The 23,609-nt window shown below is 34.1% G+C and overlaps 4 protein-coding genes and 1 long non-coding RNA gene across 7 annotated transcripts; 1 reads left to right on the forward strand and 4 right to left on the reverse strand.

Moving 5' to 3' along the window:
* Positions 1-1,601: 1,601 nt before the first annotated feature.
* Positions 1,602-3,516, forward strand: LOC107177426 (protein NRT1/ PTR FAMILY 5.5-like). The gene is made up of 4 exons (XM_015531199.2): positions 1,602-1,823; positions 1,950-2,509; positions 2,607-3,288; positions 3,448-3,516. The coding sequence occupies exons 1-4, from the start codon at positions 1,602-1,604 to the stop codon at positions 3,514-3,516; spliced, it is 1,533 nt and encodes a 510-aa protein (XP_015386685.2).
* Positions 3,517-5,539: 2,023 nt separating this feature from the next.
* LOC127898697 (uncharacterized) lies at positions 5,540-6,264 on the reverse strand. Its single transcript, XR_008055746.1, has 2 exons — positions 5,983-6,264; positions 5,540-5,856 (listed from the first exon to the last, which is right to left on the reverse strand). It is a non-coding gene; the product is annotated as an uncharacterized LOC127898697 (long non-coding RNA).
* Positions 6,265-6,896: 632 nt separating this feature from the next.
* LOC102611396 (protein NRT1/ PTR FAMILY 5.5) lies at positions 6,897-9,528 on the reverse strand. Of its 2 annotated transcripts, none has more exons than XM_052443552.1 (5): positions 9,241-9,528; positions 9,068-9,127; positions 8,756-8,970; positions 8,105-8,646; positions 6,897-8,028 (listed from the first exon to the last, which is right to left on the reverse strand). In XM_052443552.1, exons 2-5 carry the CDS (start codon positions 9,093-9,095, stop codon positions 7,134-7,136), a joined length of 1,680 nt encoding a protein of 559 aa, XP_052299512.1. In that variant the 5' UTR covers positions 9,096-9,127; positions 9,241-9,528; the 3' UTR covers positions 6,897-7,133. The 2 variants fall into 2 exon arrangements, with proteins under 2 accessions (XP_052299512.1, XP_052299511.1); XM_052443551.1 differs by having other exon boundaries at positions 6,898-8,028; positions 9,209-9,527.
* A 570-nt stretch (positions 9,529-10,098) lies between these two features.
* Positions 10,099-12,108, reverse strand: LOC102616799 (protein ENDOPLASMIC RETICULUM-ARRESTED PEN3). The gene has a single exon (XM_006480915.3). The coding sequence runs from the start codon at positions 11,892-11,894 to the stop codon at positions 10,476-10,478; it is 1,419 nt and encodes a 472-aa protein (XP_006480978.1). The 5' UTR covers positions 11,895-12,108; the 3' UTR covers positions 10,099-10,475.
* A 6,533-nt stretch (positions 12,109-18,641) lies between these two features.
* On the reverse strand, positions 18,642-21,240 carry LOC102617099 (glycerol-3-phosphate 2-O-acyltransferase 6). Of its 2 annotated transcripts, XM_025100264.2 has the most exons (3): positions 20,503-21,240; positions 20,317-20,409; positions 18,642-19,679 (listed from the first exon to the last, which is right to left on the reverse strand). In XM_025100264.2, exons 1-3 carry the CDS (start codon positions 21,124-21,126, stop codon positions 18,792-18,794), a joined length of 1,605 nt encoding a protein of 534 aa, XP_024956032.1. In that variant the 5' UTR covers positions 21,127-21,240; the 3' UTR covers positions 18,642-18,791. The 2 variants fall into 2 exon arrangements, with proteins under 2 accessions (XP_024956032.1, XP_006480979.1); XM_006480916.3 differs by lacking the exon at positions 20,317-20,409 and having other exon boundaries at positions 20,503-21,238.
* Between the last annotated feature and the right edge of the window lie 2,369 nt (positions 21,241-23,609).

Consider the following 23,609-nt stretch of genomic DNA (forward strand, 5'->3'; position numbering starts at 1 on the left):
CTAAGCAAACAAAAACAAGTGCACACAACTTATATTGAGCTTCAAATTCGAAAATCATCATAGATTAAATCTTCATTGAGCTATCATTTGTATATCCACTCTTAAAGAGAATTTCATTGTTGTAATTTTTATTTCTCATCAAATTGTGAGTGTACAAGTGTGAGAAACACTTGGGGTGAAGAGATTGGGGAGATAATCTCTTGATTGTAAAGGTTCATTGACACCTTGGAAGTCAATTGTAAAAACTTGAAGCATTTGGAGGCTTGGATAGTGAAATCCTCAAGCGGATAAGCTTGGAGGCGTGGACGTAGGCGGGGATTGCCGAACCATGTAAAAATCCTTGTGTTTGTTTTCTTTTCCCTTACTCTTTTAATATTGTACATGATTGAATTTATTATTTTCAATTTGATTAAGGCAATAGATTAAATTATTGTGTGGTTTGCTTAGCTTAAATTTTAAAATCCCAATTCACCCTCCTCTTGGGTTGCCTAGTTAGTATTTCAGGTAAGTGGTAAGTAATATAAGTCGCATATTTATTGATTTTAATAGGGAAAACTAGTTTAATCTAAGACAAGTACATTTTTCTTTTGAATTTAAATTAATTTTAAGATTTGAAAAGAATCAAATATGACCAAATAAACTTATACTTAATGACAAGAAAGACGAAAGAAAAACTAGTAAATATCAAATATACGCATGATATAGTTGATGATATTTAGAGATACAATTAATGTAAAATTTTATTGAGCGTGGAATTATAAAAAAAAAATTGTTAAAATAACAGTGAATTAATGGCCATCTCCAAAAAAGAAGAAAAATCATCTAATCTACTTCTGATTAGATTAGCGAAGAAGTGATATTTATTTCAAAATATGTCAGTTATACTTTGATGTAATTTTAAAAAGGGATAAAATTGTAACTCTATGACATGGTTTTCATAAGGATTTTTAAGGCGTGCCAATAGCATACTCTTTGTATTATTATTATTATTATTGTTTTTTTTTTTGGGTCACTCTGTATAAATATCATTTTTCATTATGAGTCAAGGGAGTTTATTCTATTTTAGTAGAATCTTCTAAACTTTGTTATATGCTACTTAGGACATCAATAACCAGTAAAATATTCTATCATTTTCACAACTCTTTTAAAAATGTCGACAAAAAATAATTTTTTTGACAAATCCTTCTTGCTATAAATTAGACCCCGCAATTCAAAAATCTGGCTAGTCTCGACGGTTAAGATCTTGGTATATTTAATAGAAAAAGTTTGGCTTTTTTTTGTTGATCTATTCTTCCTAGGAATTGTGCAAGCTCTTTAATTTGTCCATTTGGCTAGTGTGGAATTAGGATCAAATTCACTACAAATTTCTTTAATTTTGTAAACTAGCTGATCCGATACGGTTTTTAAAATCTATTTATTTCTTTATGCAGAAAGAGATTGCAAGTCAGACAAGCACTCCAAAATGTACTTGGCCATTAAAATCGTAGGTAACTAACAAACCAGCATGTGTATTTTAATGATCAACCCAGTTAGAGTGTAATATATATGTTCAGCCTGCAGTGCCTGTTTCTAAATATCTGGTAGTATTAATGTATTCTTCAATGGCAGCTCTTCTTTGGGCTGACTGTCTGGCTCAATTTGTCATGTGGACGATGATGGAATATTTAACAGAAGTATGGAAGATTAGCGTGGTGCACGCTGCTGGGATTGTCAATATCTTTTCAGGCCTTGTCCTCGTGTTGCAGTTGCCCATGCAATATCTTGTGGACACCATCATCAGCAAATATTGGATGCTTGTGTTCTCCAGTCTTGCTTATAGTGTCGTAAGTTAATTAGTTTCTCCTGTAGTAATACACAGAAATGTTTCAATCCAGAATTTGGATTTTGTTAAAGTCTAACCATGCATGTATAGCAGTAGCTTAAATCACAGACAAGGCTCTGATCTGCAGGGCATCGGCTTATTGACAATGTCAACCCCACCCGTTCTAGCTGGGTTTGTGGGCACCTGCAGTGAATACAAGCCTGAATGCATCGTCAAGGGACACAAAATTCTCTTTTACGCAGCTTTAGGTCTATTAGCCTTCGCAAGTTCAAGCTGCTCGGTCGAATCCACAGAGTTTGCAGAAGAACAGCTTGAAATTGCAATAAATGAACATATTTCCCTGTCTTTAATCCAGCGGGAATTCTTTAAACTATTATTGTTCATGGTGCCAGTCGCTGCGATCATACCAATTTCTTACATAAAGCCTTGGAATCTCAGATTTGGGGTTTCAGCAATATGTACTGTAATAGCGACACTTCTTTTCTTAAGTGGCACATGTACTTATGAAAATAAGGAACCTGAAGGGAGTCCACTCACAAGTGTATTCAGAGTATTTGTAGCCTCTACTACCAAATTATTCTATAGGCTCCCGAGCGATGCCTCTGAGCTCTATGAGGGCAACGACACTGATGATTCCTTTTCTGACAGTGATGATTCCTCTTTTGTGCAACCAACTTGTGGCCTCGGGTACAGTTTTGCACTCTCTCTATAGTGCTTACCATATCCGCCATTAATCGTACTTGACAACTAGAGATATTATATTTAATTAATTAATATTTTGCAGATGCCTAGAAAAGGCTGCAGTTATATTACCAAACGGAACGATAGAGCAACAAGAGACAAACAGATGGAGACTATGCAGCGTTACAGAAGTTGAAGAAACAAAACGTCTTTTACGAATGATTCCGATTTGCTTAACCTTCATCATACCAGGGGTAGTTTCTTCAATTGGAAACACTTACTTTGTTGAGCAAGCAGACCTCTTAAACAAAAAAGTCGGAAACTTGAAGGCCACTACTGTAATACTCTTGCCGTACTATAACAATGTAAACAAAAGGGTCGCTAAAATGTACACAGGGTGTCTTCTCTTGTTTGCTTTAATGGGAAGGAAAAAGTATGTTCATGTCGTGGGATTTGCAATATCAATGGTCGCAGCAATACTATGCTGTATAACAGCAGCAATGGTCGAGAATCGAAGGTTGGATGTTGCTAGAAGCCATGGTTTAATTGACAAGCCTGATGCTGAAATCCCCATGAGCCTTTTTTGGTTGCTGCCGCAGTTTTTTCTTCTGGGATGCTTTGATGGGATCCGTGAAAAAAGCATCGATGACTTCTTCACTGATCAGTGTCCTCGCTCACTGAGCAAATACGCGACACTCTTTTCTACTGCTGTTACGGGACTAGGAGTTATTGGAGGCGTGCTATCTGTTTACCTTGTGGGAATCATCAGTGAATCGAAAGGGAAAGTAATTGGTTTCAGTTCACGCTCAATCACAGCCGTCTGGATAATTATTACTGGGTGTTGGCTGCATTCACAGCAGCCAATCTTGCTGTGTACATAATCTTGGCAATGTTGCTTCCTCTCCGAGATGCGAGTTCTGAATTCCTTGAAAACTTCCTTGAAGATGCATAAGGTCGTCATCAACAACTTGTCTGCTGATGTTGTTGATGTTTCGCTTGAGAGTTTGGTTTAATGCTCGTTGGCTTCAAGTTTTAATGTAAAACCAAACTTATGTGTCAACAATAACAACAAGGTAATAAGGCATTAAGATAGAACTAAAGAATGCAAGTTTGAGAATTTTATTTAACAAGCATATTGTCGGTTTTTTTTTTTTTTCAATTAATGCACAGCCTGCTGAATTACAGTTAAATGGAATAATAAATATATTCATTTTGTTGCGTCGAGTTTCGAGTTTTGATGAAAGAGAAATGCTAAAGGTCGGGAACGCTGAGAGAACACTAAGAGAAACGGCAGCTTGTGCTGCCGTTTCGTGTTCTCTCAGCTCCCCCCCAACATGACTAAGAAAGCGAGCCCCCACGTGAAAAAATAAATCAGCTCAAGTCACTTTTGCCAAAAGCTGCCATTTGGCCCGACACTTAAGTCACTTTTGCCAAGTGAATTCTGCCCCCCACGTGAAAGTTTGAGTTCTCTCCTTGCTCATGACCAAGCAAAGCTAAGTTTGAGTTCTCTCCTTGCTCCTTCACTCGTTCACTTCTCCTTCGTTAGTCGTTCACTTCTTTACTCATCACAAACCATTACTTCAGCTCATCCAATCAGTGAATCAGTGACCATTACTTCAGTTCGTTCATTTCTGGATCTAGATCTTGAAGTAACACTCAGTTGGTAATTATCTCAGCTTAAAGAATAATATTTTATTTGTTTATTATTTTTTGTTATATCATAATAATAGAAATGTACCTGCATTTACTGATTAAATGATAATGTGTTTAATTTAGATTTTTTTAGAAATCTTTTTATTTAAATGATATGTTTGATTTAGAATTTTTTAATTTAAATTTTGTTTGAACATAGAATTATTTTTAATTTAAATTGTGTTCGATTTATAATTTATTTAATTTAAATTGTTAGAACTTTAATGGATTAAATTATTGCTGGAAAAATTTATAATAATTTATTCTTAATTTAAATTTTGTTTCCACATTGAATTTTTGTATTTAAATTGTGTTCGATTTATCATTTTTTTTAATTTAAATTATTAGAACTTTAATGGATTAAATTATTGCTGGAAATATTTATAATAATTTATTCTTAATTTATAATAATTTATAATAACCTATATACCCAACCCAAGGTGGTGTGCACAATATTTATCAACCATTTCCTTATACTTGGCAACAAGTAAGCTTTTATCTAAAAATCACAATTTGTTAGTGTACACTTATATTTTTTAATTACAAAAATCTCATATCAGGTTTTAAATTTTTACGTATTACAGCAACCACTCCCGCCGTATGCTTTGCAACCACATTATCCTTCTCATTCGATGACGTACGAAGGATCTGGAAGTTTCCAACATTTGCTACATCAACAACATAATGAAGACAACAATGGATGTGATTGATGTTTGAATTTGGTTAAATCGAACTAATTACAGTAGCTTTTTTTTCTAAATTGCTTCTTGACAAGTGAACCATCTTTATGGAGTAGTTGTTGTTGACATTAAGTACGGGCAAGTATAGACAATTTCAAGGATGTTTTTGTTGTGATTTGAATTTGGCCATCTTGCTTTTTGTTTGCAATATGTCTGGATAATGTTGGTATCGTCATCATATACTTAATTCTTTCATTTTCAATCTTTGTTATTTGTAGTATCGTCATCATATACTTATACCCAACCAGCAGTTTTGAACAAATAATTATCAACCAAAAATTTCAACAAAATAATTATTTACAAAATTACCAGCAATTATCCAAAAATAATTATCAAAAAGTAATTCCAAACAACATAATCACTCTTATTTAAATTACCAACAATTATCATAAATAATTAATTATTAAAATAATTATCAACAATACAATTACCAAAATAATTCCCAACAAATAATCACTCCACAAAATAATTACCAAACATAATTACCAACAATTATCATAAATTAATTATTAAAATAATTATCAACAATACAATTACCAAAATAATTCTCAACAAAACAATCACTCCGCAAAATAAGGAGTGCTGGATTTCACAAGCATCAGAATTCAAGAACTAATATGAGAAGAACAGAGAAAGAAGGCTGTTTCTCATATAAGAAAGTTAAAAACTAATGAAATTGTTCAACTCTGTGCCTTCCAAATCCCCCCAAAAGGGAAAAACCATAAACCTCATAACTAAACATATAATAAACCAAAACCAAGACCATTAAGCACTAGTCCTTTATTCCAAACATCCAAATCATAAGGATTAAGATTTTAAGACCCAACTGAAACATGAAAAACAAAGGCCTTGGACCATCAACAAATTCAGCTTTATGCTTGAGTCTTTGCCATATGGACGATCAAATCAATCACACGGGAACTGCAAAAGAAAGGAACATGTCAAGGACGTGAAAAGCTATCATAGAACTTACTTCAAAGCATCGGTAGGGAGAAGGGGGGAAAAAAAAACAGATTAGAACAATCACAAAGAGAAGATTTACATTACCTGTAACCCCATTCATTGTCATACCAAGAGACGACTTTCACGAAGTTCTTGCTCAAAGCAATACCAGCCTTGGCATCAAAAATGCTGGACCTGCAAAGAAGGAAGAAGGAGTGCTGGAACGGATCTGTTGAAAGCGAAGAAGGAAAATGATTTGAAAGGGAGTACTTTTTCTTTTTCACATGGGGGACAGATATCTGTTACTCATGTGGGGTGGGGGGGGGGGGGGGGTGAGAGAACGAAACGGTAGCACAAGCTGCCGTTTCTCTCAGCGTTCTCTCAGGGTTCCCGATGTTTAGCAGCACTCTTGATGAAAATGTCCGTTTACACGGTCTCATCCTTTAAATGTTATTTTTATTTGAGTTGGACTATTGGCACCCCTCTAAAATTCTTTTAAAACCCCCTTTTGAATTATACTAAACCTAATGCCAAAATTACTCTTATTTCTAAATAAACACATTTAATTTGTGAATCTTTTAATTTTTTTTCTCACTTCTCACAAATGAAATTTTTATCGGTGATAAACTTCTTGATAAAAATCAATGAATCAAATAAATTATCTATAAGATTATGATGTAAAAAGTCAGATAATTTTATCAGAATGTGTTTTATTTATTATCAATAGATTGTCTTATTTATTGAAAAAAAATTTATAGATAATTTGAGGAAAAAAAATTACATGTGTGAGTGTGATAGTATAGAAAATACAATTTTTTTTTAAAGAGAAAAAATACAAAAGTGAAGTGAGATAAAATAGATGTGAGATGTATTAAATTATTTATCTTAAAATGTAATTATAATAGAAGAGGGATTTTAAAAGAATTATGGAAGGGTGCCAATAGTCCAACTCTTTTTTAATTTTCTTTTTGGGAGCTCCATAGTAGAATATATATCATTTGGGGCATATATATTTAATTTTGGAGTTATAGTAATAACAAATAAATATATGTGTACGAGCTGAGGCTTGGCTGCTTGATTTGGCTAAAAATTGAGGCTCAAAATGGCCTCGATCTTATGACTACAAAACAAATAATAATAATAATAACAATAATAATTAAAAAAAAAAATACAAGGATTGCCCGGTTGCCCTGACTTGTGAGATGAGAAATCTTAAAAGTTAAAACTGTGAAGTCTTGAACTATGAAATCTTTTGCTCAGCAGAAGCAACAACATTCGGCATCATCCTCGAAAGGCCCATCAGTTTCTTCAAATTCAGTCTCTTCAAGATTTTCCAACCTCGAATCTCTGAAAGCATACAATATTGCAACAACAATGAACAAAACAAGATTAGCAGCAGTAAGTGCAGCCAATACCCAGTAATAATTATCCAAACGACTCTTATTAAGCGTGTCTTGAAACCAATTCTGCTTCCCTTTCCGTTCACTAATGATTCCCACAAGGTAAACGGACAGGACACCACCCATAGTTCCTAATCCTAAAGTACAGCTGAAAATATGTGCCACATACTTGAACAATAAGGGAGGAAACTGATCAATGAAGAAGCACGCAATGCTTACTTCACAAACCCCATCAAAGCCTCCGAGGAGTAAAAACTGTGGGAGCAACCAAAACATGCTCATAGGGATTTTATCATCAGGCTTGTCAATTAAACCGTGGCTTCTAATAACATCTAGCCTTCGAGTCTCCACTTTTGCTGCTGTTATGCAGCATAGTATTGCTAGAACCATTGACGTTGCAAATCCAATGGCAGGAGCATATTTTTTGCTTTGCGATTCACCAAAGGAGTTGAGAAGCTTTGCATAGAGGTTAGTGAATTGTGTCCTTGCTATATCATAAAACAATAAGAGTATTGGAAGAGGGACGCTTAATTTTCCAACTTTTCGGTTTAAATGGTCTGCCTGCTCAAGAAAGTAAGTAAACCCAATAGAAGAAACTACTCCTGGTATGATGAAGGTTAAGCAAATTGGAATCATTCGTAAAAGACCTTTTGTTTCTTCAATTTCTGTGACTCTGCATAGTCTCCATCTGTTTCCTTCTTGCTGCTCTAGCGTCTTGTCCGGTAATATAATTGCAGCTTTGTCTAGGCACCTGCAAAATCCAAATATAAAGTTACTAGTTGTCGAGTATATCTGCGTGGATGGTAAACACTGGAGAGAGTACGAACCTGAGGCTGCGAGTATGCTGCACAACATAAATCTCATCAACATTATCTCTCTCATAGAGCTCAGAGGCATTCCTTGAGATCCTATAAAACAATTTGAGTGCAGAGGCTACAAAGACTCTGAAGACAGTTGTGAGTGGACTCCCTAGGGGTTTCCTACGTCTATGAGAACAAGAGCCACTTAAGAAAACAAGTGTTGCTACCACAGTAAATATTGCTGGAATCCCAAATCTGATTTTCCAAGGTTTTATGTAAGGAAATGCTGTAAGTGCAATTATAGGAACTAAGACCACCCCGAAGAAGCTGAAGAAAAACAGCTTGGCGGAACGCATGGAAACTTGTTCTGCTCTCGAATCTGTCATTTGATCTGCCGTGAACCCTCCAATTGAGACCAAGTGACCTGACATTCCAAAGGCTATCAGACCTAAAGCTGTGTAAAAGAGAATTTTCTGTCCCTCGCCGATGCATTCAGGCTTGTATTCACTGCAGGTGCCCATAGCCCCAGCTAATACAGGTGGTGTTGACATTGTCAAGAATCCCATACCCTGCAAAACAGAGTTGTTTGTGATCTAAGCTACTGCTATAATTAGGGCACGCTTGTACTAGTTGTGATTCAGCTTGATTTTGAAAGCGCTATAAGAGGAACTATCTTACAGCACTATAAGCAAGACTGGAGACCAAAAGCATCCAATAGTTACTGATGATAGTATCAACGAGATATTGTATAGCTGAAGGCAGCATGAGGACAGTGCCCCAAAAGAAATTGACAATGGCAGCAGCACGCACTAAGCTGATCTTCCATACGTTTGTTAAGTATGTCATCATCACCCACATTGCATAGGCAGCAAAAATATCAGCCCAAAAAAGAACTGCAATTGAAGAAAACAACAAGAAATTGAGAAACAAGCAAAGATATTATAAACATCGGGTTTATTATATAATAAAATACACTAGTTAGTTTATTACATGTGATTCGGCCAATGGAGGAAAGCATTTCTAAGTTATAGTGTCACACGCACTATCTTTCTGCAAAAAGAAAGTGAAAAGTTACAGAAAACCCAGATGAGTTCAAGAAATTGTTAAAAGGAAAATGGACAAAGAGCTTACACAATTTAAAGGAAAAATGCAAATAACTGAACCTCAAAAGAGAAAAAAGAAATAATGAAGTGGGCCTGTTGAGACTTGGAAAGATTTTGGGAATGCAGGGTCTAATTTATGGGTATGAATGATGTCAATAAAGAACCATCCCAGAAAAGCGTGATGTGGTTAAGAGCGATGTCGAAACAATCTCTTGGTTGAAATTCTGCTGTGCCAAGCTTTTTCAAAGGAAGATCCGAGTTTCCCATCTCCCCTTTGTGTGCATATCTCTAATAAGAAAGACATTTGTGAGATGCTCATCATATGTGCTTTGGATTTTATGAAGTAAACCAATTGACTTGGATATTAAGCGAAAGCCAATCTAGGGGCAATGTGCAATATATTCACACGGCTGCTAGCATGGCTAAATTCATTTTTGCTAGTTTAGTTATTATTATGATTATTTTTCTTAATCATTACATGCAAAGAAGGGAAAATTTGTGAGGACAAAGAGTGATACTTTTGAAAGCAATCCCTGGAGAGATGAAAGCTGACCATACCGCGTTTTTTCCCCATCATTTTTCCTGTTTGGGATTGCAAAAGTCCATAATAATTGAATTTGGTAATGGGTATTTTGGTATACGATATCTCCCTTCTCTGCTGAATAACTGCTAGGCATTGACATTGACTTGGAAGAATTCAAAACCCATGTCGTGTGAAGAACATGTATCAAAATTATGATTCGAAAATGCAAGCATGTTGCTATCAATCCCACGACATCTATTTTAAATTTCTCAGCATACACACTTCTCTTGTGCCACAGCGTTTTACTAGTGAATGAGGGAATGTATAGGCGCAATGGCCGGTGAATGGAATTATGAAGTCAAAAAAATAACACAGCCGCACTTTTGCAGCAGAAATGTAAGAAACGAACTTCCATTAGTTGACAATATACATCAATTATCAGTGTGCTTGCAAGTTTTTGTACTTTGTAGCACATCCCTTGAACGTTTCGCCTAAGATTCTCTCCAGCCCTCACACATACGACTTTAAGCGGAGAAGGAAAGAAAAGGATGATTCTGCTGCCCAAAATGCAATCCTATTTTATATGGGCAGAGATAAGTAGTCGCCCTACCTTCAAGGTGGACTACAAATTAAGTCTAAAATCTATAACTCAGGCTTCCTCATTCAATTCGACAAGAGCTTTATTTTAAAAATTCTCAGAATTTGTACAATAACACTACAAAGTCTTGTACAGCATTTGTATCCAACAATACACACACAAGTCCCCAGATGATCACAAAACGCAAACTACCCCAGAAAGATTTGAACTCTCCCACACTTCGATGCCCTCAACGTCCTCTCTACTAACGAACAATCTATTCCCCCCGGCATCGATTCTACTAATTGCACCCCTACCCGAATCTTCTACTCTATCCACAAAATTTCTTCTAAACAATCCCTCACTACAACTTCTATTTCTTCCCTCTCGAACTCTTGACCAAACTTCTAAGCTGCCCCCTCTCCCCACAAACACTTGATTTTTGTAACAATGTATCAACTTGTTTTCCCCATTATTATTACCGCTACTACTAATCATGCTGGGATTCTTGTCCTCCATATATACCCACGGATCTTCCCCTAAATTACGTAAGTCTGCCATCGCTATATCCCCCGACTTGGAACAGATTTTAAACAAAGTCAACTCGTCAACGTCCACGTCCACGTCCGCGAACGAGTCACCGAACCTAGCGCTCCGTCCCGAGCCTGGCTCGTTTGTTTCCCAAACCACCTCTCCCGACCGCGGGTCCCACATTCGGACGTAGCCGGAATAACCGAACGCCCCCCACGCGATGGCGCTTCCGAGGACCACCCCCGTGGCTGGGATCCACGTGAGCTTTCCGACCGCCATGTTCTTTGACGAGGCTCCCGATTGTCTGCCGATCTCCGACGAGATCTGGAGCGTTGACTTGTCGATCAAAAGGACACTGTTCTCTTTGTGCGGGCAGACTAACGACGAGAACACTGTGGTTGGCGAGTCGGCGATGGCGGTGACGGTGGCTCTGTAGATTCGCGGATCGCTTGGATCCGTCCAGTGAGCTGACGCCACGTGGCGAGAGCTGGAGAGATCGTAGAAGTGGATGCCCGAGGAGTAATCTGAGCCGACGGCGGCCACGTCGGACCAAACGTGGCGGATCGAGGTGATGTTGTCGAGATGCGTACGGACGGTGACGGAGTGGGAGAGGTTCCAATCGTAGACGGATATCTGGCCGCCGTGTGCTATCCAAAGAGATCCGTCATCGGAAGAGGCTGTAAAGGTGGAGGGAAGTGCGTCGGCTGCGGGACGCACAGTGGAGACGATTGAGGCGTCGATGCCTTGGAGCGGCGGTGGAGACATCGCCGATTTTAGCTGCGAATCGATGCCGTAGTAGAGGGCCTCATCGGCGAGTTCTTGTTTGGAGAATCGGGAGGCGGTTGAAGGGAGGCGATTGGAGCGGAGCAGAGAGAGAAGAACAGAGAAGACGTCCGGGTCACGGTCAATGAAAATCGGGTTCGGTTCGTCGCTTTGGCGGTTCGAAAGAGCATACAAGAGCGAATCTGGACCGCCCGATTGGATCGTTGATAGGGTTGTTTCGAAGAGTTTGCCTCCAACGTTGAGCTTAACTCGGTCGCCGTTTTGACGGTCAGGGGTATGATCGGAATTTACGTTGTCCATTTCTAGGAGACGGCGGCGTGTTTGTAAAGACGTTTAAGACACAGAGTGTAATGGGGAAGGAGGAGGAAGGTTTTTGGTTAATTGACGGTAATGCCCTTCTTTATATAGCTGAGCCGATGAACTTGTAGCTGTGTTGCTCAATTTGAGGCTGTGCGCCGGAAATGTAACAAAAATCATAAATCATAATCTGCATTATCCGCACAGATTTATTTTAATTTTTTAATTTTTTAAAAAATGCCGGCCTATATATACAGTAACCAGAAATTTGATGTACAGGGCAAATTTCTAAAGTTTTTGAGACAAAAAAAAAGACAAACAATTAGACATTCCAATTCTAGCATAAATTATCAACATATTAAATTTAGAGTAATGATACAGCCACAAACTCTTGTACAAACTTATTTTGTACAAACTGACGTGGCATTAATTCATTGGTTGAATGAAAATATAAATTAATAAAAACAAATCATGTGGGCCAAGTGATATTTAATTCAACCAATCTTATCATGCCACATCAGTTTGTACAAAATAAGTTTGTACAAGAGTTTGTGGCTGTATCATTACTCTTAAATTTATAGGCATTATAACGTATTTTAAATTACATTTATTGCGTTTTCTCTTGGTTTAACAAATTGAAATCACACCCCTTTAATGTAATTATCCCACATTAATTGTATAAAATGAAACATGAGTGGGGCTATTTGAATTCACCGGTTTATTTTCTACAATTTCTTTTTATTTAAGAATTTTATTATCTAAATAATTTTTGAAAAAATTACTTAAATTTATTCTTTCTTCTATTTTTCTTCTCAATTTCACAAATTATCATTAATTCATTTAGATATATTCTTTTAACTACAAATAATTGATATCATTAGCTATAGAGGAACAAAACCCACCATTTAAAAATGAATATCAAAAAAAATTTATTAATCTTGAAAGTTAATGAATATTAATAGATTAATTTTACCAAATGTAAAAGTTAATGAATATAAAAAAATTTCTTATATATAAAAAGCATGAAATATAGATCACGATATATTAAGAAAAGTTAAAAAAAAAAAGAATTCAAATGAGAGATAAATTAAATATTTAGTTTATAGAATATGAAAGTAGAAAGAGAATATACAATTGTAAAATAAAAAGAGAAACGGATTAGTGAAGAGTAATTTCGAGAATTTTTAATTTTTAATAATGAATTTATTTTTAAAATAAGTGTAAAGAAGATGTGGGTTCAAATAGCTTCACCCATAAAATATAACGGGATATTTATGAATTACATAAAATCAGTGGTCAATTTTTTTTTTTTTTTTGTTCTAGTCAGGGGTAATCAAATATTTCCATTAACAAATTAAACTTTGGTTGTCGCAAAGACAAATTTGGCCTTTTTTTTTCACCCTCTTAGTAGTGGGTCCTGTCATTTTAACTAAAGTGCTAGATTCCTAATTACATCCTAACTCATACACACATACACACATACATATACATATACATATACATATATACATACATAGATTCCAATGAAGGATTTTTTAGAGTGCGTTTGAGATTGATGTATTGTATCTTTTAAGCTACAGTTGTTGTAGAAAAAAACTGTAACTATGAAACAAAAGTTAGTAATATATAGTAAATATAAATTTTAAATAATAATTTTGATGAAATTATTAAAGATATGGATATTATCATTTTCCCACCAAAGGTATTCTGACACATCATGTCAGTGCCACGGTTTGGTAAAACCATCAGTTTACTACCAAACATTTAAACTGTTTGTATTTTCCCACCATTCCATTAAAACTCAGTTAATGAGTAACGAAAAATTCATAAAATGTCAATTTTACCCCTGGAGCGTAAAAGACGATTTTACCCTTTAAGAAGGAAGAACAACAAATGATGATTTAATTACAAAATTCATAAAAAGTTAATTACATGGTCTTTTACGCTCCATGGGTAAAATTGACATTTTAAAAGACCAAGTAATTAACCTTTTAACCTTTTATGAATTTATAATTAAATCATCATTTGTTGTTCTTCCTTCTTAAAGGGCAAAAATTACCCTTTATGAATTTTGTAAAATTGACCTTTTAAAAGACCATGTAATTAACCTTTTAACCTTTTATGAATTTTGTAATTAAATCATCATTTGTTGTTCTTCCTTCTTAAAGGGTAAAATCATCTTTTATGCTCCAAGGGTAAAATTGAGCTTTTATGAATTTTTCGTTACATATTAATTGAGTTTTAAGTGAATGGTGGGAAAATACTAACAGTTTAAATGTTTTGTGGTAAATTAATGGTTTACTTTTACTAAACCGTGGTACTGACATGATGTGTCAGAATACATTTAGTAGGAAAATGATAATATCCATTAAAGATATAATATATTTTTCATTATACAAGTGAAAAATCATATCAACATAGCTTACAAGGTATATCAGCTAATGTTTACCAAATACTTTAGTGCTATACCTTTTAAGTTATAACTGCTCAACCTCAATTTCAAACACACTCTTAGTTTATTAAACTAAGTGATAAGTGAAAAAAAATGCATATTTTAATATACTACATGAGAAAATACACTGTATTATAATATGTGTTTTTTTTTTAGCTTGTCACCACATATATATAAAGTATAAATTTATTTTTTAGCCCTTTACCTCTCTTCTTATTTAAAAGAGAGGTCAATCAAATAAAATTACTTGAAAACCACTCGGTCATTCCCTTAAAGGCCAAATGCTTTCAAACTAAAAAAGATGATAATTAAAATAAATACACACTAGTGATTAGTGAGACTCAAACTTAAGACTTATTTTCTTTAGAGGCTATTCATATTAAAGTTAGAAACATGCCAAAAGACAAAAAATACAGGCTCCAATATAATTTATTTTGTCTTTAATTGTATTCAATTTTTATTCTTTTATCTTTAACTTATCCATGATTTTAATATGATTAAGAATCTCAAATTTTTATTATTTTATCTTTAACTTATCCACATAATTTTTATTCTTTTATTGTCTTCTCTCCCCCTCTCTCTACCCACACGCACAAAAAGAATCTTTTTTTTTTTTTAGTGATAACAATATATAGATTTAATATAATTTGAGATTTATTATGGCTTTATGTATATATATTCATATTTCAACTCATAAATATATATCGAGACTAATATAAAAATTTATTTTTTTATACAGAGGGAAAGAGTCCTATGAAAATTTAGACCGACGACCTCAATATTATTGAGAGCTATAAGCCCAGTGACAATTAATATCTAAATTTGAACCATGCCAAATATCATTACTTTATTATGGACCTAATATTTATTAAAATACAAATGTTGTGATAATGATGTTTGATATTATGCTATTGGAAATAACTTGGTAGGTCCTGAATGCTCAAACTCATACTGAACATTCAATCATTATCCTTTTGGAGGCGATATAACAAGGTGGCTACAAATTCAGTTTTTGTTCTTCAGTGAACAATGAACTAGGCAAAGATTATTCTAATAGTGCCAATGACAATTTGATTCTAACAGTGACTTGTGCTTTTCATTGATATTATTTTCTTTACTATTTAATAGATAAATAAAAAAATCACGTGACATTTTTGTTAATTTAAAATGAAATAATAAAAATAAATAAATTTAGTCTAATGATAGATGGTACATGGTCATGTATGTCATCAAAGGAATTGAACTATTGAAGTAACCCACGGTTTTATGAGCCCATTGGATACATCAAAAGTTCCCCTTCAATTGGGCTTGCCGGCTTGGACCATTTCTAGGAGTGCACCCTTGAAATTAAAACTTTTACCATTACAGAACGTATGGACAATTGGACTCACACTCTCCTGGTTTTTCTTTTTTCCCTTCCCATTTATCGTTTTGATTTATTTTTCCAATTGTTTGATTTCAGTTCACCCATCTTTGACATTCTGAATTTGTTTGTTGAGAGAAAAAATAATAATCAAGAATCAGCGAACGAAGCATAAGATGATGGTATGTCTCCTTCGCAATGAATATCCATATAGCTTCAGCTGCTCAGTGGGGATTCTGTCAGAAGGCAACTTGCTAAATTGCTGTTGCTAACATGTTCCCGGCTGGTCCCATTGACAGCAATGGGCTACAATAATAAACAAATGCAGTGACTTAATTTTATTAATTATGTACATGGGCATTTTGGGTCCGATATTACCAAATTCTTTTCATTTGTCCCATACAATTTTCAGCTTTGGGGCCTGTGTACGATCTGTGATTTCCCCACCAAAGCCGATGAAGAGTAATTCAATTGCAATTTTTTTTATGTTCATCTAATTTTGTGGCTTGGTTAATCACATTATATTCTGAAATCTGAATGAAATGATTGAATTGATATGTACCCCCCAATAGGACTCTCCATTCTCTGATGAAATGATCAGTAACTGAATAAGTGCATTGACCATTTACCACCGAAGATTTTTCCTACGTTATGGGTGGCGGTTATTCGCAGACTCTCAAATTTATTTTAAAAAATTAAAGGTCTATGTTACCATTTATAAAATTAAGGAATTTGTATGATTATTTAATTAAATCTTAAGATGTGTGTAATTTTTTTCTCAAATTAATATTAATTTAAAATTTAAAATAATATTTACCGACAACTTATAAGTTATCTGCTACTTTTTTATTAATTATTTAATTATCCATTATATGAAATGAACGATTAAAATTAAAATATTTAAAATTAATAATTTATATTAATCTCATTATCTATACTGTAAAAAAATATACAACATCATAAAGAAATCTTAATATTTTTATTTCTGATTTCATCATTTCGTTGACAGAATTAAAAATGGGATATTCATATGCTTGCATTTACAGCCTCTCCAAATACCCCATTAAATTCTATCTCTGTCGGGAAGAAAGTACACTTTTAAATGACTAATCTGTGCGCTAGCGATACGGAGGCTGAAACTCAACTGAGCGATTAACACATGGATAATCGATTTAATTCGGGATACCCAGCTTTGCCATGGGATCAAAGCCAAATGTAAAAATTGCCAGAGGGAACGAAAAAGATAAAACCATGTGTGACCCAGGTGCCATTTATTGATAACTCAACGCCCCAACCAATATAAAATTGCCAGATGGAACATAAACGATAAAACACTGAGTGACCCACGTGCCATTCAGTGAAACTCAAAGCCATATAATAAATAGAAATTAATGTGCCTGCATGGCTGCATGAGAGTATCCAGCTGGTTTAATTTATTAGGGTTACCAATTTTTTGGTCCTAAATCTTGCCAGTTCATGAAGATGACGAATCGTTAGGCTTTCTAAGTCCTTAGAGATCAGCTTTTTTAGGTGAAAGTAGGGCGTAACTTGTGAACATTATATGTTTCACAAATTTTCGAAACTACAAAACTTAATTTGAAGGTTACTTAATTGAATACTATTAAAATTATAATTTTACACAATTCAAATTTCAGGTACAACAAATTAACACAAAAACAACAACAACAACAACTTGTGAAAATAAAATTTGAAATGTATTAGAATAAAAATAAAACTTCAAATTTCAAAGTTTGAAATTAAAAATTTGAATGTTAGAATTTTCAAAAAAATATTTAAAATTTTTACTTTTCTAATATATAATTAAAAATTGGGTTGGCTACCTTACAGATGCCATAAGGCATAACACTTTCACAAAATAAAACCGTGTGCCCTACAGCCTTTGTATGGTAGCATTCTCCGTTCAAGGGACTGTACCTTACGGCATCTGCTCCAAATTATTTAATTTGAAGGGCATCGGTGGGCCCATATTAATACAGCGTCGTTTCCTTGTATTGGGCCTGGCACTATTGGCCTCCTGCCTATGCACGGCAAAAATCTTAGCACAACACGACCCGCGTGTGATACATTCTTTAAAAGGATGATGATGATGATGATGATGATGATGATTGAAGTACATGAGCCACTAAATCAAATGGAATATCCTAATAAACAATCTGATTATATTAACCGAGAAATTGGCTGAAAATATTTTTTTTTTCTTTTCTAAGAAAAATCTCAATATTGCATTTATCAAATATTGAATTATCATTCAGACAGGCAACCACAAAAATTAAAGTTTGTTTTCTTCCAAACAGTTCAACCATATGTAGGTGCCATAACTCACGAGGGTAAGCAATCTTGATCACATGAATGGCATCCGTTCAAAAGGAACCATTTACATTTTGACAATGAAGTGACACTTTTTCAATTGTCTTTTCTATATATTCTATTCTCCCAAAATATGATATTAACACATGTCACAAGAATTATATATAATTTTTGTTTAACGAGCACATCTTCATTCTATGAAGTATATATACTATGGCAAAAATAACTAAAATTTTCTTACGTTTTCATCTCTTTGTTTTTTGTCTTTTTCACAAGGCAATAATAAAACATAGCAAATGTAAATGTGTGACTATACGTCATTTAATTAGAAGTAAAAATTCCCCCACATGTCACATCTAACATTAATTATATAACCACATAGCCACCATGGTAAATATATAACTCTGCTAAAGATTTTACTAACTAGCACGTACATGTAAGTCTTAAACTTTTACGTCAGCTATATTAAGTTTAGATATAAATTCATGGGTAGTTCAAAAGCAAAAATTTGTGACAATTAAAAAGGCAGGCATTAATTGGCCTACGTGTATAGCAGGAGTTAAAACCATTTGCACACGCTAAACTAGCTAGATAGAACTATACAATATACGTAATATATGGTTAAATATTTTATAATCTTAAACATAATCACCACCAAATTTTATTGGTTTTTGTCATAAAGTTTAAAACATATGAAAAACAATAGAGCTTAAATTAATCATAAGCTTTTCCGTTTCAATCTTCCATCTCTTGAATCTTAAGCCTTTTCCTTTTCCTTTTCCTTTTCCTTCTTCGATGGAACGCGGCCATCAGTACCTGCGAGAATGGAGTACTTATCTTTCCTCGTCAAATTGGTGCACTCAAACCCTAATGTACCAGCAAGCACCCTTTGAATGTAATTAGCAACTTCGATGGCTGATTTGCCGCCTTTCACTGTCAGCTCCGGCGGCAGCTGATTCAAGAATGTGATCTCATAAGTTGGCCTTGGATTCATGAACACATAGTAAGGATCCAACAATTTGTGCCCACGTACTGTGGTACCATGAAACACAGTTTGCTTAGTGTTGATAGCAACCGGCACAATTCTATCTGTAAGCTCAGCAAAAAGTGCACTGAATCGTAAAAGAAAAGGCTCCCTGCAGGTTGTTCCCTCGGGGCAGATCACCAAGTCACCTTCTTCAAGCAATTGCTTGATGTGAGCTGCATCTTTCTCTCTTTCCCTTGACAAGGCAACAGCTTTAATGGGTGAAATTATTTCAGTGAACTTGCTAATACTATATGTGACACAACTAATTTTTCGTCCTAGGGCAACGGCTGTGACCACAGGGTCTAAAACAGTGCGATGGTTGCATATAAAAAGGACACCACTTTGGCCATTTTTGGGTGCTGGTGGTGGGGTACCCTTAACGACAACCTTGATGCCCAAAAGCTTGTAATTGTACCAAGCCAATCGTTCCGGCAAAGGGATGTTTGTATAGACTCTGAGAATTGATAATATGATACCAATTGGCATCCAAAGGAAGGTCAGAAGAGCAACAAGTGGAGTTGGTCTTTGAACTAAACGACCCTCGTGAAATATCACTGGGCTTAGAAGCTTGTTTCTTGGTAGTGGCTCACATTTCATCTTTGGCACCATGTATCCTTCCTGCAATTAATTGACCCCAAAAAAAAAAATTCATGATTTGTAAATTACCAAATTACCCCAGGTAGGCGCAGTTAATCGAGATTCTAGCAGCCTAATAATCGTACATACTTGTATTTACAAAATGGTACGTGACCGTAACTCAAATTTCGAATTACAAAATTAGCAGAGAGAGTGAACTATAACTTATCCTTATCTTTTCCTAAAGAGGTGACATTTTTTTTTTAATAATAAAAAATTAATTAGCTCCTTATGGAAATGATCACAAGAAAATTACTTGTTGAATAACTGAAGAGAAGATGCAGCAATAGGGTATTTACTCATGTTTTTTACATGAGGTACATAAAAGACAGCTTTTGCTAATGACTAGTGGGTTAGACATGAAGATTGCATGCATATTGGTTCCTAGCCATATGGGTGTGTTAATGGTAATCGATGCGTGTGTAATAAATGCTTTGTTAATTGTGCCCCGTAAGTTGGAGTTTCACAATTTTTATATTGGAAAAAATGGCAAAGAAGTTAAGCAAATTTAGAAAGCAAATTAATCAAAGCAGAATCCAGCCAAAAAATGAAAGCCGTTACGGTATTTAAAGTTGAAAAGACCCCCAAAAGAAGAACCATTATAAGCTTCTTCACTTACAAAAGCATTACTGCCATTAACGCTTTCACCAAACACATAATAAAACATACGTTGACGGTTGAAACTGAAAGCGGTACCACAGCCATATCGAGTCTTTAAAAAAAAAAAAAAAAAAAAAAGAAAGCTCAAATAGTTAAAAAAATATTGAGGCAATTGATTAATTGATTAAATTAATAAAGATCGAACCTTGCATACGGCCATGAAATCATGATCTGTTTCTCTGTCACCGAGGCCTAAATCTGGCAAATTGGAACCAAATTCTTTTAGGACAGCTTCTCTTTTGTGCTCTCCGACAAGAACTCCCGGTTTCTTGGCAAAACCAGTAGCTCTCCCGGATTTCGTCACTTCAAGTTCGGTCCCAATAACCTTGTCAGCTCCTAAAAATGTCTTGGCAAAATGTTCCACCATGATTCTTGGATTTGCAGTGATAATGTAACGCTTGCCGAAGGAGTTGAACACTCGCCAAGTCTCCGGATGAACATCTTCCGCATAGAATTTGGGCAGCACGGATCTTGAAACAAGCTCAATGTCCCGTATCTTTAACCCGGCAAAAGTGATGAAGATGAATGTGTTGATTGCTACGGATTCGGATATGAACAAGTACGTGAAGTACACGAAAGGGACAGAAGCTAGAAGCAGTAATGCTCTTAAGAGGCTGCCAGCTTCAAGAGCAACAAGCATGGAGAAAGGAAAAGCACTTCTTGATACAAGAAGCGTGCCGTCAAGATCGGCAGCCACCGTCTGATTTGATCGTCCCTCGGAGCTACATTTTGCGATGGGTTCAAAATGGCGATGAGCCCCCATGACCATGAGACCGAATTGGGGAAAAAAAAAACAACAAAAATAATATATTTTGAGCTATGATATGAAAATAAGCGAAAAATAAAAATAAAAATGTTATGAGAGTTTTAATTTGAGAGGAGAATGGAGAGAGACAAGAGTTTATATAAAGGATTCGTGTGGAGGATTAAGAAGGGATAGTTTTGACTTTTTATTTTTTCAATTATTTTAATTTTTGACGTGTAAAAAAGGGCAGTTGTGAGAGGGGGGTCTGAGTGGTTGGAAGTCGATACCAACACCTACATAACATTCAATTAGCCTACTTTTTAGTTTATAGATTCGCCGGCCACGCCGCATCTTAAAAGAAGCTAGCTGAGGTTTAAGCTACTTAGATTTTGGCTAATTTTGCTGATAAGGCAGCTAAGTTTAATTGCTCAAGCATAGGAAAAAGAAAAAAGAAAAATACATTGATAGAAATTGCTTCATTAGACAATCTATACCCTATAGTCTTTCTTTTGTTGAAATTCTACATTCTTTTCCATCGATTTGAGCTCTTGCGATACTTTTGAAAAGACTCTTTGACACTTGGATGGAAATAATTAGGTGAAAAATATAACTGATGTCTCATTTAAAAATGATCTAAGCCGAAAGTCTACTCTAATAGTTATTACAAAGGATCACGATTCTTTTGTAATTTTACCTGTTTTTGAGTAAAATTCACTGAGGGTATGTTTGGCATGTAGTACTACATAATATTTATTTTGTGGGCCCAACATTAGTTAAAATATACCATGTTTGGTGATGAAATGGATTGCATTGAGCAGCATTAAAATACTGCTTTTGCCGCATTGTCAAAACCCGCGCTCCCCTTTGTGATTAAGCTGTATTGCTAACTTTTGAAACACAAAAGTCATTAGCCTCCCCCTTTTTTTACTTTATAATAATAGTAATAAATAAATATAACTTTTTAATTTTATATAATAGTAATTTTTATTTTTATATTTTTACATTCTAATTATTAATATAAATTAATAAATTTATTATTTATTATTCAATGATATTATATTACATTTTAGTTTGTAATATTATGTTACATTTTTATTTTTACATTATAATTTATTAATAAATTTAAAATTTAATATAACTAATAATTCATATTTAAATATGAATAATATTAATTTAAAATTAATTATAATATAAATAATATTATTGCATAAACTACATAACTCTTATTTGAATTATTTAGCACAATCCATTTTGGTAATAAATATGTTATAACAATTGTATCACTTTATTATTTTGTGATTATCTTGTGGTATGTATAAACTTTTATTCTATCATCCTAAGATGAGTTTTGAATTAATTTTGTAGGTTTTAACTATTTATTTATGTTGTTATATTATTTAGAGATTATTTGATTAAATTATTTACTTCGATCTTTATTTCACAAGTTATATGCTTCGAAAATTTAAGGGTACAAGCTTCAATGTTTATGTAGAATTATGATACTTTTAACATTTACGCTAAAAAAATTGTTAAATTTTTAAAATTTAAGACTTCTATATTTAATAATTTTCTAAGTACTAATAAATATTATTTTCTAAATATATAGTTTAAATTAATCACAAAAAAAATTAATTACAGTTCAATGCAATACCAAATATAATATAAATAAAAATTAACACAGTACATTGTAACACTAACATTATACAACATTGTTATAATACAGTGCTAATGTAATATAACATAATATAATATACTAACATTAAAATAATGTAATACAATATAATACAACACAATGTACCAAACACACCCTTAAGTTATTAGTGGTTAATAAATTAAAAAAATTAAAATAGTTAAATCTTAAACATACACTAACACTAGAGGACAAGTGGTACAAGATCTTTAAAAGTTAAGAAGTGCTTAAATTAGAAGAGGATCATAATCCTAATTACAAAAGGTTATGCAATAATTGAGTCACATACTTGTTGTCTCTTCATACGACTATTCTTTAAGGGCGTTTTATCACTGTCTTATATTATTACTCAAATTTATTTTATTTGTATTTGATAATTGGGTACTAATATTTGAAGAAACAAAATTGACAAAATGGTGGCAAAAAAAATAAAACCATATGGTGTTGTAGTTTTTTTTTTTTTGTGTGGATACATTGGAGTGTTGTAGTGTTTTTTTTTTATACATGTGGTGTTGTAGTGTTAAGTAAACAATTAGCACTATTTTTCAATATAACACTATAATTAATGGCGCATAATTTTTCAGTTATTTTTATCGCTATTACGTTGCCATTAAAGCTCTTTATATTTTTTCTTGATAACTTTGAATGAGTGGCATAATATGATTAGCCGATAACGATAAGAAATCAATTCTCACATATTGCATCAAACTGGCCGAAGTACAAGAGAAAGAGCCAAATAATTAAACATGTATCATAAATGGCAGCGCATAAGGACAGTTTAGCATCTTATCGCACAAGCATGCGAGATAATGTTTTG

This window comes from Citrus sinensis, chromosome 6 (assembly GCF_022201045.2).
Source record: "Citrus sinensis cultivar Valencia sweet orange chromosome 6, DVS_A1.0, whole genome shotgun sequence".
Taxonomy (NCBI): Eukaryota; Viridiplantae; Streptophyta; class Magnoliopsida; order Sapindales; family Rutaceae; genus Citrus; species Citrus sinensis.

Bases quoted from the DNA above. Each gene is read 5' to 3' on its own strand.
- LOC107177426 (XM_015531199.2), top strand. From the start codon at position 1,602: ATGGCAGCTCTTCTTTGGGCTGACTGTCTGGCTCAATTTGTCATGTGG. The intron at 1,824-1,949 runs GTAAGTTAATTA...TCTGATCTGCAG, and splicing joins CCAGTCTTGCTTATAGTGTC to GGCATCGGCTTATTGACAAT. The intron at 3,289-3,447 runs GTAATTGGTTTC...ACTTCCTTGAAG, and splicing joins TCAGTGAATCGAAAGGGAAA to ATGCATAAGGTCGTCATCAA.
- LOC102611396 (XM_052443552.1), bottom strand. From the start codon at position 9,095: ATGCTTTCCTCCATTGGCCGAATCACAT. The intron at 8,971-9,067 runs GTAATAAACTAA...CTTCAATTGCAG, and splicing joins CTCCATTGGCCGAATCACAT to TTCTTTTTTGGGCTGATATT. The intron at 8,029-8,104 runs GTTCGTACTCTC...TGGATTTTGCAG, and splicing joins CAGCATACTCGCAGCCTCAG to GTGCCTAGACAAAGCTGCAA.
- LOC102616799 (XM_006480915.3), bottom strand. From the start codon at position 11,894: ATGGACAACGTAAATTCCGATCATACCCCTGACCGTCAAAACGGCGAC.
- LOC102617099 (XM_025100264.2), bottom strand. From the start codon at position 21,126: ATGGTCATGGGGGCTCATCGCCATTTTGAACCCATCGCAAAATGTAGC. The intron at 20,410-20,502 runs GTTCGATCTTTA...TTTTTTTTAAAG, and splicing joins ATTTCATGGCCGTATGCAAG to ACTCGATATGGCTGTGGTAC. The intron at 19,680-20,316 runs GTAAGTGAAGAA...AATTAATTGCAG, and splicing joins TTAATGGCAGTAATGCTTTT to GAAGGATACATGGTGCCAAA.